Source organism: Aquila chrysaetos, chromosome 3 (assembly GCF_900496995.4).
Source record: "Aquila chrysaetos chrysaetos chromosome 3, bAquChr1.4, whole genome shotgun sequence".
Taxonomy (NCBI): domain Eukaryota; kingdom Metazoa; phylum Chordata; class Aves; order Accipitriformes; family Accipitridae; genus Aquila; species Aquila chrysaetos.
The window spans coordinates 55780090-55798293 of NC_044006.1; the positions used below are offsets into that span (position 1 = coordinate 55780090).

Here is an 18204-nt window from a genome sequence, read left to right on the forward strand (position 1 = left end):
AGTTGCCAATGCAGCAAACTTGGGGAATTACTGTCACTAACTTCAAACAGCATATTCACATTAGCTAGGTCAGTTCTGTTAACTGCTCGCAGATTAGTCTGTCTTCAGTTTTGACCAAACAAATATGATGGTTAACAAGTTTGGTGCATGATGAGGATTCCCGGAACACTGCTATCTTACTGAGAAACTGACTGGTTTGAGTTTTAACATTCCTCAACACCCTCTCTACTTTTCTTTCCAAATGTAAATTATAGTTCTCAACTTCCAAAGGGTTCAAGAAAGGATCAGACAATATTCATAAAGTATCTGAAATAAATACCAGTGTTGGCACTACACTCCAAAAAAAAGAAAAAAACCCCAAACCATGAAAAAAACCCAACACCAAACTAGTTGTTTGATACCTTCTGCACATATGATGGGAAATAAGGGTCTATCTTTTAAACTTTGAGGTCTTTGGAAATCATAAAGCTTGATTTTTATGTGGTTTTTTTGTTGTTTTTTTTTTTTTTTTAAATCTTGATGAGTCAGTGTTGACAAGACTCCTTTGCAGTAGGTAAATGGTGTAGAACTTTTTCAACAAAATAGAAACTGAAAGTTGGGTAAATGTGTTATGCTGCTACACAACATAAGGGGCTGAGACAGACTTTTTTGATTCCCAGCACAAGACCTCCAAACAATACACTAACTTACTGTCATGTGTTTTTACTACACAAAATTGATTATATTAAAGAGAATATAGAGAAGGAAACAGATATACTACATAGTACAGTTACAGGACTTTCCCTAAAGACAGATAGGAAATAACAGCTCATTCCCAGGAGCCACCAAGAACACAAGAGGCCTTTTCCATTAATCTTTCACAGGTTCACAAGTGTGGGGCATTATAACATATATTTCAATAGATTTTGAAACTGCTAAAATTTCATGTACAATCAATCTTTAAAATGTCAGTTTGGGTAATCGAACATTACCGGTTAAAGAAATACTAAAGCTTTTTAACACCACTTCTTTTTTCTGCCTTCGCAAAAACCCTTGTACTGAAACAACAACACTCTACTAAAAGAGACATTTCAGAAAGTAATTATATTTCAATAAAAATAATCAATTCACTAGGAAAAGTAATGGCTTTACTAGGCCTGCTTAAATTCTAGAACTTACAAGGAATTTGGCATTTTTTCCTCAAATATTTCTCACTGAATTATCTGAGCACAGATAAACCTAGGGAAAAAGATACGAAAGTCTGGTAATGCTGTGCTGGTAGTCTCCCCTGGTAGTCACAGGGGAGAAGCTGTGCAGCTCCCAAATCAACATCACACATGCATCTACTGAAACTATGCAGATGACAAAACTCACGTTAAAAAAAAGAGCAAGGAACGGAGAACACTAAGAACATCCTTTTGTTTCAGCCAAATTTACCCTGAGACCTGAACACTTTAAAATTTATTTATTTTTTTAAAATCTATAAATTCCACTATCCTTTGTGAATTTTCTCCAGGAATTAGGGGTGGTTTTATTATGACCTTCATAACCATTACTAGAATTCTTCAAAGCCCCTAGTAAGTTATAGAGAAGGGTATTATTCCCTTCTTTCAGCCAGGAGAGGTACACAGACTGACTTCTTGCATATCATTTTTATCGGTAAGTCTCTGTACTACACCTTGCGATTGCAGCTCTGAAAGAATACCGGAAAGTCTCCATCAAGAAGAAACTATGTGTAGGTTGCATAATTTAAATATGGAAAAAAACATCTTACAAATACCCCAAGTTCCATGGTTACACCTGCTTCAATTACCAAAGAACCAGTTTAAAAAAAATCTGTGGGTCTCTGTCCCAAGCCTGTCCCCACTTTTTCTAAGTCTATTTGTGACTTCCACGTTCGTCACAAAAAAAAAAAAAAAAAAGGGAAAAAAAAGGGCAACTTATGTTGACGTTTCCGCGAGCTATGTAAAATAATGGCAGGAGGTGCTGCTGAAATACATTTAAGAAATACGTTTCCTTCCCTACTCCTCTTTTAAGTCCCTTTGAAGATTTGTGGCAAAAGACGACCAAGCTGCAAAAAACGTTATTTAGCAAGTGAAACTGCTGCATCATTTTTCCCGTGGGCCACACGCTGAGCTGCCGGCGATCCAGGAACACGAACGCGAACGACCAGCGCTGTCCCCATCCGCAGAGGCGCAGAGCGGCCCCGGCCCCGGCCCCATCGGAGCGGCGCCTCCCTCCCCTCTCGGACACACGGACACGGACGGACAGGCGCCGCGGAGCCCCGCGGGGGCGGCGGGGAGAGCTGTGGGTGTGTCCCAGCAGGTGGGCCGAGTGCGGCGGGGCGGGCCGAGGGCCGAGGACGGGCCCCCGGGGGTGCAGGCCGGGCGGGCTCCGCGGCTGGGGAAGGGCCGGGCGGGGAGCGGGGCCGGGGCACGGCGCACACAGGTACCTTGCGCCCAGCGGCAGAAGATGGTGTCGGCCAGCCCGCGGGGCCCGGCCTTCTTGCCCCACACCAGGTGGACAAGCTCCTGGCCCGCCTCGGACATGACGGGGCGGCGGCGGCCCTGGGGCCGGGCGGGCGAGGCGTCTCCCGGCGGCGGAGGCGGCTGAGGCAGCCGCTGCCCCTGCGCAGGGGAGGGGCCGGGCCGGGCCGGGCCGGGCTGGGCCGCGGCGGCCGGGCGGGAGGGAGGGCGGGGCCGGGCGGGGCGCTCGCGCGGGGGGCGGAGCCTCGCCGGGAGCCGCGCATGCTTGGCGGCCTCTTCCCCCTCCCCCCCCTTCCCCAGCAGGCCTTGGTGCTTCCGCGGGCGCCGGAAGCAGGGCGGTGGGAGGCCGGGCCGGGCGGTTTGGCGGCCGGCAGAGAGCGAGGAGTTCCGTGCCGGTTAGCAGTGAACCCAGACGGCAGCCCGCACTGTCAGCCGCCCAGGTGTGAGGACGGTACCGTCAGCCAGCAGCTCGCCTTGGCCTTCTGGGGCTTGGCCCTGCCGCTGCCGGTTTGGGCTCTGCTCGGTACGGGCTGGCCCAGGCGCTTTTTTAAACGCCGGGCGGAACGGAGTGACTTTGGTGAGGAGATAGTGGCATCAGAGAAGATGGCCTTTTAAGGCTTAACGTGAAGCAGACAGGAGTCGGTGTAAAGGCTCCTAATCTTGCATGCGGGCTGGATGTACCAAGAGGTCTCAGGAATTAGTAACCACACCAGTATAAGTGTTTAGAGAGCTTCCTTTACGTATTTGTTGTACAGTGTCGTGTGGAAGCGCCAACCTAACGTATAGGTAAAATGTAGTGCCTGCATATATACATAGAAACAGCTCTCTTACCTGGCAGTACCTGTATTTAGGCAATAGTTTGAAATGAAGAATGAAAGGTAGCTGTACGATTTTCTTAAACTATTTAGGAGTGGTGTTAGATGGACATCCCATGAACTGGAAAAGATTCAGATTTGGAAAATAAATTCTGTTTATCTAATTTAGTTGCGATTTTCTTTCCAGTAGAGATGCTAGAAATAAAGACCGGGTATTTTTATAAAAGATAGTTGCCATTTTTTTCTGAAAGATAATTGCCATTCAAATGGGAATTCTTCATGAAGGTTTTGTGATCAGTGTTGTGCACAAGATTAACATAGGCTTTATTAAACAAAATACTTCAGAAGGGTGGTAACCTTTACCACTGACAAAACTGGATTAAGGATGTTCTCTTAAAGTGTTTCAATCTAAAAGTTTTCTAGGTGAAACTGTATTGCATATGCCACTTAGAATTCTTCATTCTTCAGATGAAATTGAGCTGTACTATTGTGCGCACCCACTTCATCACACACTTAACTGCTTTTATGGAGATTGAGCTCATATTAAGTATGAAAATAGCCAATATCAGGGTGTTTGTAAGCTTTCTGTCATGTCATACCACAAATTGATCAGAAGATGGTGTGGTTGGATTTCTGATTTTTAAGCCTTTTCAAATACTTGCACAAATAAGCATTTTCTGAATAATTACTGACAAGCCATCAATTTCCTTCAGTACTGATTAAGAGAATGGATTCTGGATTTGCATAAGTAGTGCTTATAATGGGCACTTTTTGATTTTTAGCATAGAGAAAGAGTAACTCCAAACAAGTGGAAAGAATTTAATTAGAACTAAAGGTATCATAACGCAAAATCATGTTCTGTACATACCATAATGTTAAAGGATTTTCAAATCATGGGTTTCTCTAGGTTTGCTTTATTAACAGCTCAGAGTTGGGCCACCACCACAGTGAATGGCAAAAGGTAACTCAAAAACGCCTTCTCTATATATACAATTTTCCAAAACAATATGCAATTGATAATTTGTCAAAAGAAGTTCTAGGTGTTCTTCCACGAACTCTCAGTTCTCTATTCTCCAGTGGTGTCAAAAGCCCAATACATTTTCCTGTCTCAACTGATTCTTATTGTCTTGTTTCGGTTCTTCTGAAGTTAGTGGTCGTAGGCAGAAGGTCTCCAGTCACCACGGTCACTTATCTTCTTACACATCAAAGATCACCTTTGAATTTCTGATAATCACTCAGGTTATTCTATTAACTCATCTTACTCTGAAGTTAATCACTTACTCTTAGGTCTAAGATGTACGATCCTTCTGTTGATTCAGCTTGACTGGGTTTTAAGCCAGGCATGGTGAAGGCTACACATGGGACAAATAAGCAGCTTATGCATATTGTTTTATAAGCACCTGCATTCATTAATCACATCTAAAGCAATCTCTAATCATTAGTTATATGTCTGATATGAATAGTCTTAGAAACAATGAGGCTTAAGGCCTAGTTCCCTTTACACATGATAAAGGCCATCATGTTGTTAGTTCTTGTGTGTTTTGAATCAATTGTGCACTAAAATGCAAATTTACTTGTAGTACTTTGAGTTTAATACTCAGTATAGCACACTTGAAATCGTAAACATCCCATAAGCAGGAGGAAAATATCAAAGTATGTATATTTTAAAGTGTATTTCAGAGAAGTATATATACCAAAATGGTGTGATGGTGCAAGCATAAGTCAGCTAGCTCAACAAAGTTCAGACTATCCATTGACAGGAAGGCTTTATGAGGAGGAGGAAAGAAATGCAAGTTTTAGCCCATCTCTTCAAGCTGCTGGGCTTGTTCTGAGGAAGCAAACTTACGTTGTCATGGATGCTTGGGGTGCAATCCAAAAAACAATTCAGTGCAGAAGTGCAGAATTGAGGGGAGAATACACTGTAAAACAAGGATGCTGAATCTGCAACTGGACAATGGCCACTGCTGTATGGGATGTCACCACCCAGAGGCACCAAAAGGCTGGAAAATCTCCTCCTCCACTTCCCTCTCTGGTGAATTGTATCATCATTTAGGCATTGTCGAAAGGAAGTTAATTAGAATGGGAGTGCCCTTTGATCTCATGGGTGCAAACAGGTATTCACACTGAAACAGATATAAGGAAAAGTTCAGTCACAACCTCAGGAATTGTGAACCAGAAGAGGTGCTACAGTTTAATGCGCTTTAAATAAGCACAACAGGTTTACTTTCTCATCGTAGAGTGGAAGAATGCTTATCAGTTGCGCATCTGTGATTATAGACGCACAGGTGAGCTAGCAGCTAATACTCCTGTAAGGTCACAATATCAAGTTAAATTGAATCTATATTTCTAACCTGAGTCAGAATGACAAATAGTGACATTTTGGTGTAGTAGCAGTTTTGTTGTGTAGCAGTGACAGTGAGGTTTTAGGCTGATGCCTTGTGTTGTGTAAATATTATTTCACTTTTAAAATGTCTTGCCAGCTACTGACTGTTGTATACCTCTGATATTGCTAATTTGCTCTGTATGATTTGAACACGGATATGAGAAAATGTCTTCAGAGTTACTCACTATACTGCCAAAAGCAAAGACAGTAATGAGAGACACAAGATGTAAAGTGATTTGACCCATCTTGATTTGGTTGTCATACAGCCCATGGAGTTCAATATAGACAAATAAAAATTAATGAATCTGGGAACAAGGGAGCAATTTTGGGCATATGTGCCAACTGGAACAATCTACCATGTGCTGGTTAGGAAAAGCATTAGGAAATTATTTTGGAAATACCACTGAAATCATGTGCCTCACTAATGCAAATGGTAAAAGGCAAACCGTATAGTCAGCTGTAGCAAACAACACTGAATATGAGCGAATGAGACTATGGATGTCATCAGTTATGACTTTTGATCTCACTGATCATCTTTTAAGTTTTGGGCATTCATAAGCTAGTAACATGTTGCATATGCATACCAAAGAATTGGACTGGAATATACGTGTGTGAATTTGTGTAAGTAGTTGGGTTGCAGTTAGTGAGGAAGAAACTAAAAAGGAGGATTAGGAGAAAAGCATACAAGAAAACTGGTATTTTGGAATTGGGAATGTACTGGGACTTCCGGTTTTTTTCAGGTTGCTGGTTTTGTTCCCTAATGGAGAAACTAAGAGCTCAGTTAGGTCTAATATCAGGATGATTTATATATACTGTATTTCAGAAACAATGTATGTGGATTGGAGTCTGAACGAAGAGTGTGCATATCGCGCTAATAAATGGAAATAGTAGTTTCTAAATTATGAAACAATGGTGTTTAAATCTTGTTTCTGTGGACTCTGGGATGTACTAACTATTATAAAGTCATGGAAGATAAATGAAACAGCAAACTTCTCTGCATATTGGGTCTTTACGTCCTTAAAATGTTTAGAGATATGCCAATCAAGAAAGATTAAAAATCACTGCTCTGCAGCATTGTTTGGATGTATTCTAAGTAGCATGTACAGATTTGAACTACTTTTTGAAATAGTTTCTATTAAATGGAAAAGTGTTTTTCCTTTTTTTAAATGTTGGACTGCCATCATGTGGTTGGTTTGGTGACGTAACGTGCACTTTTAAAAATGCCTGCAAGTTTTCTTCTTTCCTCTTAAATATTACGCACTATTAACTTATTTTTTTCTTTGTGAAATGCTGTTAATACCCTCTGCAGGCTGGTTTGGTGGGTTTGGTTTTTTAGGAAAACATAGCAACTACCATTTTCTCCCTTCTAGTCTCTAATCCAAACTCACTTGGTTTAGCTTGATGCTGTTGATTTCAGTATGTAACATATTAGAACAGTTCTCCAATACACAGAAGGAGAAGCTAAACAACATAAGCGTAGTCTCTATATGTGTGCAGCCGCTTTTGGTTTACTTCATGTGCTTTTTAAGGATTAAACCTATTTATGAAAGTTTTTGGATTAATTGAGGGTTTATGGGCTTACTGCTATGAACCATTGACAGACAGCAATAGAAGTTACGGCCATTGTACATTTTTGCCAAACAATGCCAAAACAGTGCCAAACACAAATCTCAATAAAGTTCATCTGCACTGAAATAGCTTTGTCTTGTCTTTAAAAATGCATTGTCTGGCTTGGATGGTAGGAAAAACAAGTATATTAATAAATGCCAAGCTACTTAGTGCATACGGCTCCAAAGGGAATCACAGTGGTGGTGTATAACTGAATTGATCTGACATTAGTATTACAATTAAAGTTTTCTACAGTTCCCTTTTCTGTTTACTCCCTTCTTTTTATTACCTAGCCATCCCCCCCCCCCCCAACAAAAACCACACCATCAGGTCTATATAGAAAAAATGTTAAGAAGTTGAAACATTGTGGTGAGCTCGAAAAGGCCATTGAACCAAATCACAGAAATGTTTAGTTTTCTATCTGTTGTTTGGATACCTAACTTCCTACTGTTGCAAATATATCTGGACTTTGTTTATAGTGCAACATGAAGTGTTGCATGCCTATTTGTTCTCAGGGTGATTTCTAAGAATGAAATTTGATATAAAAAATCCTACTCAAAATTCCATTTGTGTGCATGTTTGTGTCTGGGGAATAATGAATGTTGCTTGTTTACAAAATGCAGATTACTCCCTCTGTTGCAGCAGAGGTAAGCTCTGGACTGTGGCTGACATTGATTCTTTCAAGTTGTTCTCAGTTAAGAGGCAAAGATAATTGTAGTAGCAGTGATGACAAAGTGGTGGGGGAGAGAGACACTGATCCCTGTTTTTTGCTTAGGTCTGCCAGTGAGACACTATATGGAAGTGGCAAGAACACAATGTCATGCTTGTCAGCTCAGTGTCCCCATCCTGAATTGGGGTAGCCCTGCAGGGTTTGTTGCCTGGCGAACGAAAAGGACTGTCATCCAGGGAATGGGCAGAGTAAGTTGCTTTCTGCCAGCAGGAAGATGGCAGAAATTCTTCAGGTGCCAAGGGACATACTATGGCCCTGAGACTTGCATGGTTCATTTTTTCTCTCCTTAGGCCTCTGTATTTTGAGAAGAGGGTAAAACTTATATTTTGACCTGTGTGTCAGCACCAGATTATCTGAGAAGGTAGACTCCAAGTCTAAGAAACAGAAAGCCCTGATGTCTCTTATTTTCACTTTTTAAATGATGAATTAGTGCTAGATTTGAAAAAGTTCTTAGAGGACTGACTCCTACTGAAATTATAGAAAAGAGAAAATGGGTAATTTCTTGGTAGATACTTGCCCTCAGAATCTGTCGATGAGATCAAACAAGCTGCTGGTTGTCCTGAGCATGTTAATGTTTGGGATTGACATCCCTGTGGAATGGGAAGGAATTCCTGGAGAATCACAACTTCCTGTGACCGCCAATATAGCAAGTTAAAAAAGAGTTCTTTCTTGTGTATATACCATGTATATAGTATCTTAATGCTATAGACAATAGTTTAGTTTTAGGTAAGCTGTTTAAAACTGCTGGAGCTGTAACTCCATCATTCGCAGAAACACCGATGAGTGAATACCCCTATATTCATAGTACAAGCTACATTGGAACATAGTGATTCTAATCACTGTTGCGTTTCATTTAAGATTCATAAGTGTAAGTGTAGAAAAAAGTATGACAGAAAATGGACTATTTTAGAAACAGTCTTTTATTCATTTTTTGCAAGTTACCATGGCATTTTCATGTTGTTTAAAGATGAATCTTTTTTTTCTTTCCCAAAGCATACTGAGATTTTCTATTATTTTCAAATAAAATTATCTTACCGAGACAGGTAAAATTTAAACATGCATTATCCTTATATGGTCACCAAGCGTATGGCTCACAGCAAATGCCTTTGGATTATGGACTGCAGTTTTTTGGGAGAAAAAGGAAAAAGATTTGGCATTGTAATCAGCAAGAAAAAGTCTGTAATTATTAAGACTATTAGGGGTAGAATTAAATTAAGAATGTCAAGTACCAACACAATGATGCTAATACTATATCTCTGGCATCATTACTTACAAGTGTCTCGGAAAAGCTTAGTGTGACATGAATGGGCTAATAACTTGCTGGGCAGTTGCTACCCTCCAGTTAATTGCAGAGTTTACCTAGCAGTGACAATGCAGAGAAGAAGAGATAAAAAGAGCTAGTAACGCAGTTAAATTTTTAAAAGGCATATAGAGTCATCAGTTTTAGTACTGTGAGCTACATTTCAAACTAAAAAGTTATTTGAAACAAAAGACTGAATTATTTGATTTCAATAAAGCTGAACTGAAATATATTAATTGTATTGAAATGTTAAAAGAATTAAATATGCATAATTTAGTCAAAATTGGATGGGAAAGTTCCGGTTTTGCAAAAGGACTGGTTTCCTGCAGAAAATTCCATCAAATTATTTAGACCAGCTTTACTTTTTATCATAGAGAGATTGGGGAAAAGTTAGGTTTACTGGGGAAGTTTTGTTTTGAAGCAGGTGATGTATTGGAAGGATGCAGAATGAAGAGCTTGTTCAGATTGCTGATGGGAGAAAATGAAGATACTCAGGAAGTGGTCTGTACTAAAGGGACAGGAACCTCATTCCCTAAGTGTGGCAATCAAAACCATTTGCCCATTTACGTGTCTTGCTCTCCAAATTCTTTTTCTTACTTTCTCAGGTTTTCTGTTTCAAATTCCTCCTTTCTAAATGCCTGACACAGTGGTACTCCTCTCTTTATGTTCTCATCTCCTTTTCATCTACAGTACTTGTGTTTAATGACACTTGCCTTTTGTTTAATCTTCCATCCTTAATCATAGTTTTGTCTCCTTAAGTACTAATATAAATGTTACTGCTTTTTTATTCTTGGAACTATCTATTTCTTCCTGTATGACATTTTGTCCTTCAGATCTGTTATGAAAATTCATTATTTCATCTCTTTCCACAGAGGTAGCTGAAAATCCCATCGACTTTCATATTGATACCCTTTCCGCAAGAGTCTGTGAGTTCCTTGGGCCTGTGACACATTTGTGTCTGCAATGCATTCTGCAAAAGTATCACATACTCATGACATTTTAAGAATACATAAGGAAGAATGCAAGGACAAGAGATTCACAGGGAGCAACCGTGTTGGGAACAATGATTTTTTCAGAGGACATGTTGGGCAGTACTGAGAAAAGCACCCATCAGATGAGAAACCTCAGGGAAAGGGCGGTCGTGAGTAAGTTACTGTAACTTAAGAATTGATTTGAGATGTGTCTTTTCTTTCATCAGATGAATTCCTACTTCCTCTTTATGGAATGTTATCATCACACCAAAATAAGTCATAGGATTTTATACATCATTATAGCTTATATTTAGTTTATTGTATAGCCCGTATACACCCAACCTCGACGTTTTGAAGAATACAACCAGTGGTAGCTTCAGATCATTGAAATTAACTGGTTTACCATATTTGAATAAAAATTCTTTGGCCACTAGAGGGTGTTGTAGTTCTTAGAATAGCTAGAGGAATGCTACTTTTAACTAAATTCAATGCAAAATAATCCTTGGCACAATCCTATGGTTAAGAAATTAAGGGTCAGGGAGCTTTGCTGATTTATAGCAGCTGAACATCTGCTTTGGAACACACAAAGTGACAGATTTCAAATTTATGGTTTCCCACAACAACCATGACTTGTCCCTGTTTTACATACTGTTGGCATTTTTACTGACAACTTTTATTCTTTAACATATAAACCACTTTATTCTTTTTTTTTTTTGCTTTTAAATTTCTCCACCTACAAAATTATGCTGAAATTTTTGTTTGAGTCACATTTTCTTACTTTCTTTATAACAAAAGAATAAAGAGTAATAAAATCTAATATCCTTTCCCCTGTCATTCTAAGTAGCAATTGATAGGCATCAAAGCTTCAAGAGATGATTGTGATCTAGAACTGTCTAGATGAATTAGGAACATATCCTCAATACCACATTCCTCTCAGTTAAAAACTGTGTAGATGAATAGAAGCATTTCCTCAATACTACACTCCTCTGTTAGTTAAAACAATCTATTCCTCAGATAAAATACCTTGAATGATTCATGGTCCTTGTGGACCATCGGCCATAACTGCAAGTACTAGAAAGGGTTTTCTTTGAAATTTTGCCATTAGGTGGAAAGAAGTAAGTTTCCCTGTTTTGCACGAATTAATTTTTCTTTGGGTTTTGTGAAACTATCAATTCCAGAAAGGTCTGAGCCTATTAAGAGGTGCGGTTTTTTCCCTTCTGTCCATTTGAAAGATACTAAATAGCTTTAGGTATTACATGCTCTTAGAAAACTATATGAACTCCTGAAAAGTAAGGCTAAGAAGAAAACTGCTCATTCAGCACAACAGTGGGACTGCTGCTAACACTGCTGTTAATGAAAAATAGTCATCAGATAAATCTAGAGTATTACGGCAACTCTCATCTTAAGATGGCTGGCTGCGGAAAACAGAGGAGACAGTCTGATATTCAAGCATCTTGTTGAGTCACTAGAAACGGTTGAAGTTGAAATGCCTGTTATTAAATTGTATGAAACTGGTAGTGTCAGAGCCTGTTCTGCAATTTGACATATGGGACATCCTTGCATAGTGTCCTACAAAACTTAGCATTACGTGAAGTGTGTATGGATGAGTTTCAAAATCCATTCGTCTCTACTATCACCTCACCAATTTTTTTGTTTTAAAAATCATCATAAACAGTTAGTGTTAGTATACTTTCAGTGGCACCACCTATGCACAGAGAAATCCTAGGGCAGCTTTCCTCTCCTCTTTCTTTGATAGCTTCATTCTGGAGCAGTACAACTGAAAGCAAAACTCAAGAGCTTGTCAGGAGCTGTGAATGTAAGTTTGTGCTATGATGAATCACATGACAACAGAGGAACATTTTTGGCTTGGCACCTTTTTCACATGACATTGAAAAGAAAAATCGATGTGCAGCTTAACGTAGCAAAAATTTCAACAAGCTTTGTGTATTTCAGTGAAGAAATCTGTTCATTTCAGGCAATTAGTGATGAGGATGTATACCCTAAATCTTGCATCTCTGAGCTTCCAGTGTTGTTGCATTTGCATGAGAAGTTGTTACACTGACAGAGCAAATGAAAATCCTGACTCTTCTTTTTTTTTTTTTTTTTACTTCAGAGGGTGTTTGCAATGAGCAGAACCCTTGGGGAAAGAGAAGTTTCCTCACAAACTTTCAGAAGAAAATACAAGGCCAGCAGGGAGCTGGTTATGGCTTCCCAGATTTCTGGATATTTTTTTTTTTTTTCTAGTTTGCACCAGTTGGAAACAGTTGCTGAGCAACTGGTTCCTGTGTACTCTGGCCACTCCTCATCTGTGATGAGCTTTCTTTAGGTTACCTGTATATCCTCTGTGCAATGTCATCTGGGACGGACATCTGCGTTCTATTCTGTGATGAGATGACTGGCTGAGCAGATAAGGGGAGAGCAGTACACGTTGTATACCTTGAATTTAGCAAGGCATTTAACAGTCTACCTAGTATTCCTACAGCCAAACTGGTGAGCTATGGACTGGATAAATAGTAAGGTGGGTGGAAAATTATCTCAACCATTGAGCTCTAAGGGTGGTGATCACTGGTACAAAGCTCACCTGGCAACTGGTTATGAGTGGCATGCCTCAGGGATTGATGCCAACCGTGCTTGTCTTCAGTAACAGCTTGGATGACTGGATAGAGTGCAACCTTTGCAAGTTTGCGGGTTATATGAATTGGGAAGGGTGGACAGTACACTGAGGGCAGGGCTGCTTTTGAGCCAGAAATGGCTTGTCAGGAACCTCATGAAACTTACGAAAGGCAAATGGAAGGTCCTCCTCCATCTGGGATGAAATAAGCCCGTGTAACAGCACAGGGTAGCACTGACTGGCTAAGAAGCAGATTTGTAGAAAAAGACCTGAGGTCCTTGTGGGCAGCAAGTTGCACGAGTCATCAGTGTGTCCTTCTGACAAAGAAGGCCAGCTGCATCTTGGGATACATTAGGAGGAGGATAGCCAGCAGGTGGAGGGAAGTGATGGTTCTTTCCCTCTATATGGCACTTGTGGGACCACCTCTGGAGTGGTGTGTCCAGTTTTGGGCTCCCCAGCACAGAAAAGATGTTGACATAGTGGAGCAAGTGCATCAGAGGGCCATTGAGATGCTTAGGGGGCTGGAGCACATGATGTACAAAGAGAGGCTGAGAGATGTGTTTGTTCCATCCTAAGAAGAGAATGCTAATGCAGTGAGGGGAATCTCATTGCTGTCTATGACTACCTAACAGGAGCATGTTGAGAAGACAGAGCTAGACCCTTCTCAGAGGAGCAGAATGGAAGGACAAGAGGCTGTGACCAGAAGTTAGAATATGGGAAACTCCATCCCAGTGCAAGGGGAAAACCTTTTGCCTTGAGACTGGTCAAATGCTGGAACAGGTTGCCTGGAGAGGCTGTGGAATCTCCATCCATGGAGATACTTGAAACTTGACTGGCCACTGCCTTCAGCAGCTGGATCTAAATGGACCTACATTGAGTAAGGTGTTGGTGTAAATGTTCTCTGGTGGTTCCTTCCAACCTAAATGATTCTGTCTAAGGAATTCATTACATGGTGGTCATTGAATGCGTGTGGGCTAATGCCAGTAAGAGAGATCTATCTCTCTTTATTCATATTTTTAAAGTAGAAGGTACAGGCCAATGGAGTTTCATTTTGCAGGGGGTAATATAAAGATGAAACAACCAAAATAAAGAAGAAATGAGTTATGATTTTTCATTTGTATAGTACGTTACTTAAGCCTTAGAAGTACGTGAACAGTATTATATTTATTCCACCTTCTCTGTGTCTTCTTGATATTTCATTTGATATCTTCTTTTCTCTCATAAGAACTTCCTAGGAATTGCATTCACTTTCTTGTTGCAGATAATCATGTCATGTAATTGTTTGCACACACAGATGGTGATCCATCTGAAACCTGGACTTCTTGCTCCTGCCGGTCTAACTGGAGGGCTTTTCTGTAACTTCTGATTCTCCAGCTAATTGTATTAATTGATATTATGGTTCTGTGTATTCCTACTGCTGAGAGAAGAATACTAGTATTTTTTGAAGGCTTGTCTTCAGTGGAGAGGTAAAGTCATTTTACCGAAGCTAAACTGTCTTGAGTCAGCAACTGTGTACAGAGATAGTATAAGCTATATATTGAGTGCTTTGATTAACAGCTTAGCAGTTTCCTACTTGAATTGAAGTCTCTTGGTGCTTTCCCACCCCATTACTAGCTAGAAAATTAACAGGCTTTGAGATTTCCTCCGTTGACAGTCCAGTATTTCAAAGCTTAAAAAAGAAAGGCTTGTATGTAGGTAGTAATCAGCTACAGGATCATCTTTGTTCCCTCAGGCTAATGCTCCAGAGAGGAAAAGCACCAAGACAAAACCAATGTGCAATGTATACTGAAATCTAAAGTCTGATTTCAGGTAGGTTGACTGTTGCGCATTGATAATTGATCTGTTTCTAGCCTTTCTTGGTTTTCTGTCTTGTAATGTTCCCCCACCCCACAGTTATATATTTCTTGCATCAAATAATTTTATTCAGAAATAAATGGTAGTTATAGAGACATTATAGCCTCACTATGGGATTAAATACACAGACAGTTCTGGGTGAAGACATATAAATCATAACAGTGTACTCCATCAACTTCCATTTTATACCCATAAGATGAGGCATTAAGTACAGTTTTTACCTTGTAAAATGAAGAAAGGGAAACAATAAGAATTTATTGCACCCAATAAACAAAAGGAAAGAAAGGGAATAGAATTCAAGAAATAATGTGCTAACTCAAAACAATCCAGAGATGAATATTAAGTATATATGCTATATATCTGAAGCCATTCAGTGTAATAAATAACATGGAAAAAACATTGTAAATCATAGGACCTGGTTTAGTTTCCATGCATTGTTATTTTATGTAAGATCAACCAGGTCTTATAGGAAACTACAGAGCCTTTTTTTACAATGCACTCCTTTGAACTGGGTTTGTGTAGGTAAAGACAATGAAGTGATAATGTGCCGAATGTTTCCCATGTTACCAAATGTTATCGCTACCTCGCTGTTTGCCTATAGATCTTCCTATAGCTGGGTCTTTTGCTCTCTTTTAACTTCTTAATAGGCATGGTCTGCAGTATTTAATTTCCCTGCTTGACTCTAAGTTTTGATATGTCAAAATTAATATTTTAGATTACTGAACAGAATTAGGATTCAGCACAAAAATTTGTTACTGACTTGTTGGAAACTAGGTCAGGTCTGGAAGCATCATCTCCTGCAGTGTGTTTCTGGAGCATTTCTCAACTAAAATTTAAAATTTTTAAAAGTATTTTTAATAAACACCTTACTAGCTCTTTTGCCAGTAAGGTTTTCATAAGCATGAAAAATACATTTTCCACTTATATCTAACTGTGCATGGTAAAGAAATACAGTAGTGCCGACTTATGTAATCAGAATCTTAAGTCTGAAGAGGCCTAAAGTGGGATGGATTTTCAACAATTGGTTTTGAAGGGCTGCCATTTTTCTGTACTTACCTGTGACTTCTCAACAAAACTTAGTGTTATAGAGTGTTTTTCAAGAACGAAAGTGAAACAGCTTTCACAGGGGAAAGTTTTTTAAGATTAGGCACCTGGGTCCTATGTATTCACTTTTTGTAACAGTCACGCAAACACCAGTAGTATTTCCCTAGGTAGAAGAAGGGCTCTTTCCTGTCTCAGAATAAATGATATAAAAAGCCTGGGTAGGATGGGGTTGGAAATGTTTTGATGTTGGATGCGAAGTACATCATAAAAGTCATCTTCAGTGCCTGCCCAAATTTCTGTTAGTATGAAACTTGGCATGAATGCCAGTGCCAGACCTTCAACCTTGTGTCAGCTTAAGGATCTGGCAGAGATTTGCCAGATGCTCTTCTAGCAGCTCACCTGGAACACTGAAGGCATTAGAAACTCTGCTTCGTCTTTTGAAATATAAATCTTCCTTTCCAAGTATCTCAGTACAGATTCCCAGTATTGAATGCTGTCTTCATCTATGGAGGCTTTGGATACAAATGCTTCCTCAGAATCAGCAACAGTCGAACAATGGGAGAGAGATCTGCTTTATTTCGCATCTAAAGCTAACTGAGAAGCTTTACCGAAATAATCGCCCGCATGATATATTCAGTCCCGACAGTATGTCTAAAAGGAAAAGCTTGGAGATCAGTCAGCCAAAACTCATAATCACCCTAAAGTCGTTGATAACTGCCAATATCTGGTTTCAAGCTGGAGAAAGCAATAAGCTATAATGCACTAGCTTCTTTAGGTATTTGTGAGTATAACGTCCACCGAAAAATACATTCCTCGTTACACCTCATTTTTCTCAGTTCCTTACTAGGTGTAAGAGAAACAGTTACATAACTGTGAAAGGAAAAAAACTTTTTTCTAACTAAAAGGTAGTGAAATTGTTTCATATTGAAGGAGAGAACAGAATGAAGTTGGTCAAAGGAGACCGATTTCATCAAAGAAGAAAGCAGCTGTAAGACTTAAGGTACTTCCAGAAGTGGGGAAAGAATGCACAAAACCTGAAAACCTTATTAGCACCTTGTTAGGAGAAAAATAGGTTACTAGTGTAAAGGTAAACTAATTGTAAGTAAAGTAATAATAGTTATGTCAATGTATTCTGTAAATGTTTTTAACTGTATTATTTGTTCTGGAGGTCATGCTTTTTTGCATTTTATCTCAACCTGGTTTAAGTGTGATTTAAAGTTAACAAGGCATTCCTCAGCCAAGCCTGTAAAGAATGTGTGAAGCAGGGCCATTTGGCATCTTAACAAGTGCCCTAGAAGCCCAGCACATTCTCCGCAGTGGCTAAAGTTTGCAGACTTGTTCCCTTTGTTCCCTCTGCAGCAAACAGGCAGAGAGCAAGCACCACACGTCAGGCGAAGCAGAAGTCTTTTCCAGGGACTGTTGGTGACACTGAAGGGTCTCTGACATCCAATAAGGTACTGCAGTGTAAGCCAAAAGGTAAAGATCGTAGGTGTCTCTTTTTATCTCTTTTGTTTAACTTGAATTCCTAAAGAAACAAAACATATGCAATTACTTTTGGTCTGTCTGAACATTTTTCCTTCCAACTCTCCCTAAAAGCGTCATGTGGAACCACTACATGTGCTGAAACAGAAACTGGCTGGTCAGTCACCATGTGTGTGATACCAGCCAGCCATTGCACCTTTGGCCCAGACAAACAGCTGGGATAAAAGCAAGAGCTGTGGCAGGCAAGCTCTGTGAGGGACGTAATACGTAACCTGCTAGGAGAAAAGGGCTTATTAATTCTGTTGTTCGTGAAAAAATATTTATGTTGTATAACTCTTGTTATATTTCAGTGTAAAATATTTGTCATCACAGTTGAAAATACTGATGCAAACAGATAGATTTATTCCTTGTTTTGTAATTAAGTTTAACTGCTATATTATAGATACACATATATTTTTGTTTTAAATAACTTTTTAAAAATATGATGTTCACAGCGGGGTCCTGGCCTAGTCAACTAAGCACTTTTAATAAAATAGAAAGACAACTGGTTTTTTGCTGTTCACAAGTCATACGATATCTTCCCTAAGAAAGTCATATGCTTTTTTAAAAATGCATTTTTGATCTGGAAAAATTTGATCTTTTTTCTTTTCGAATCACTGCAGACAATGAAACTTACTTCAAACATGCCTACAATTCTGTCTCTGTTTTGTATAAAGATAATTTGAACAGAAGCTTCTTAAATCGGGAGAAGGTACATGATTTAATTCTGTCACTTGCAGTGCTATAAACCATGTAATATTATAGTCTAGAACTTTGGTAGGTATACAATGCAGACTTCAGTTTGCAGAATGTATTTGTCTAGAATAAAGTTAAACTATGGAATAGTTAGTACAATCTGTTTATAAGTTTTCTTACTATTAAAAAGGAAGAAGAAGAACAAA

General features: G+C 39.5%; 1 protein-coding gene and 1 long non-coding RNA gene across 5 annotated transcripts in view; one reads left to right on the top strand and one right to left on the bottom strand.

Moving 5' to 3' along the window:
* Positions 1-2650, bottom strand: part of MINDY3 (MINDY lysine 48 deubiquitinase 3) — a 67825-nt gene extending 65175 nt beyond the window's left edge. The window contains exon 1 of one of the 3 annotated variants that reach the window (XM_030008298.2): positions 2432-2650. In XM_030008298.2, the coding sequence (XP_029864158.1) occupies positions 2432-2528 (97 nt within the window). In that variant the 5' untranslated portion in view covers positions 2529-2650. The remainder of the gene's footprint in view (positions 1-2431) is intronic. The other 2 variants (XM_030008297.2, XM_030008296.2) reach the window with 2 other exon arrangements.
* Positions 2651-7867: 5217 nt separating this feature from the next.
* Positions 7868-18204, top strand: part of LOC115339032 — a 31442-nt gene continuing 21105 nt past the window's right edge. For both annotated transcript variants that reach the window (XR_005931994.1, XR_005931993.1), the window contains exons 1-4: positions 7868-8189; positions 10174-10446; positions 12386-14692; positions 17141-17257. This is a non-coding gene — a long non-coding RNA (uncharacterized LOC115339032). The remainder of the gene's footprint in view (positions 8190-10173; positions 10447-12385; positions 14693-17140; positions 17258-18204) is intronic.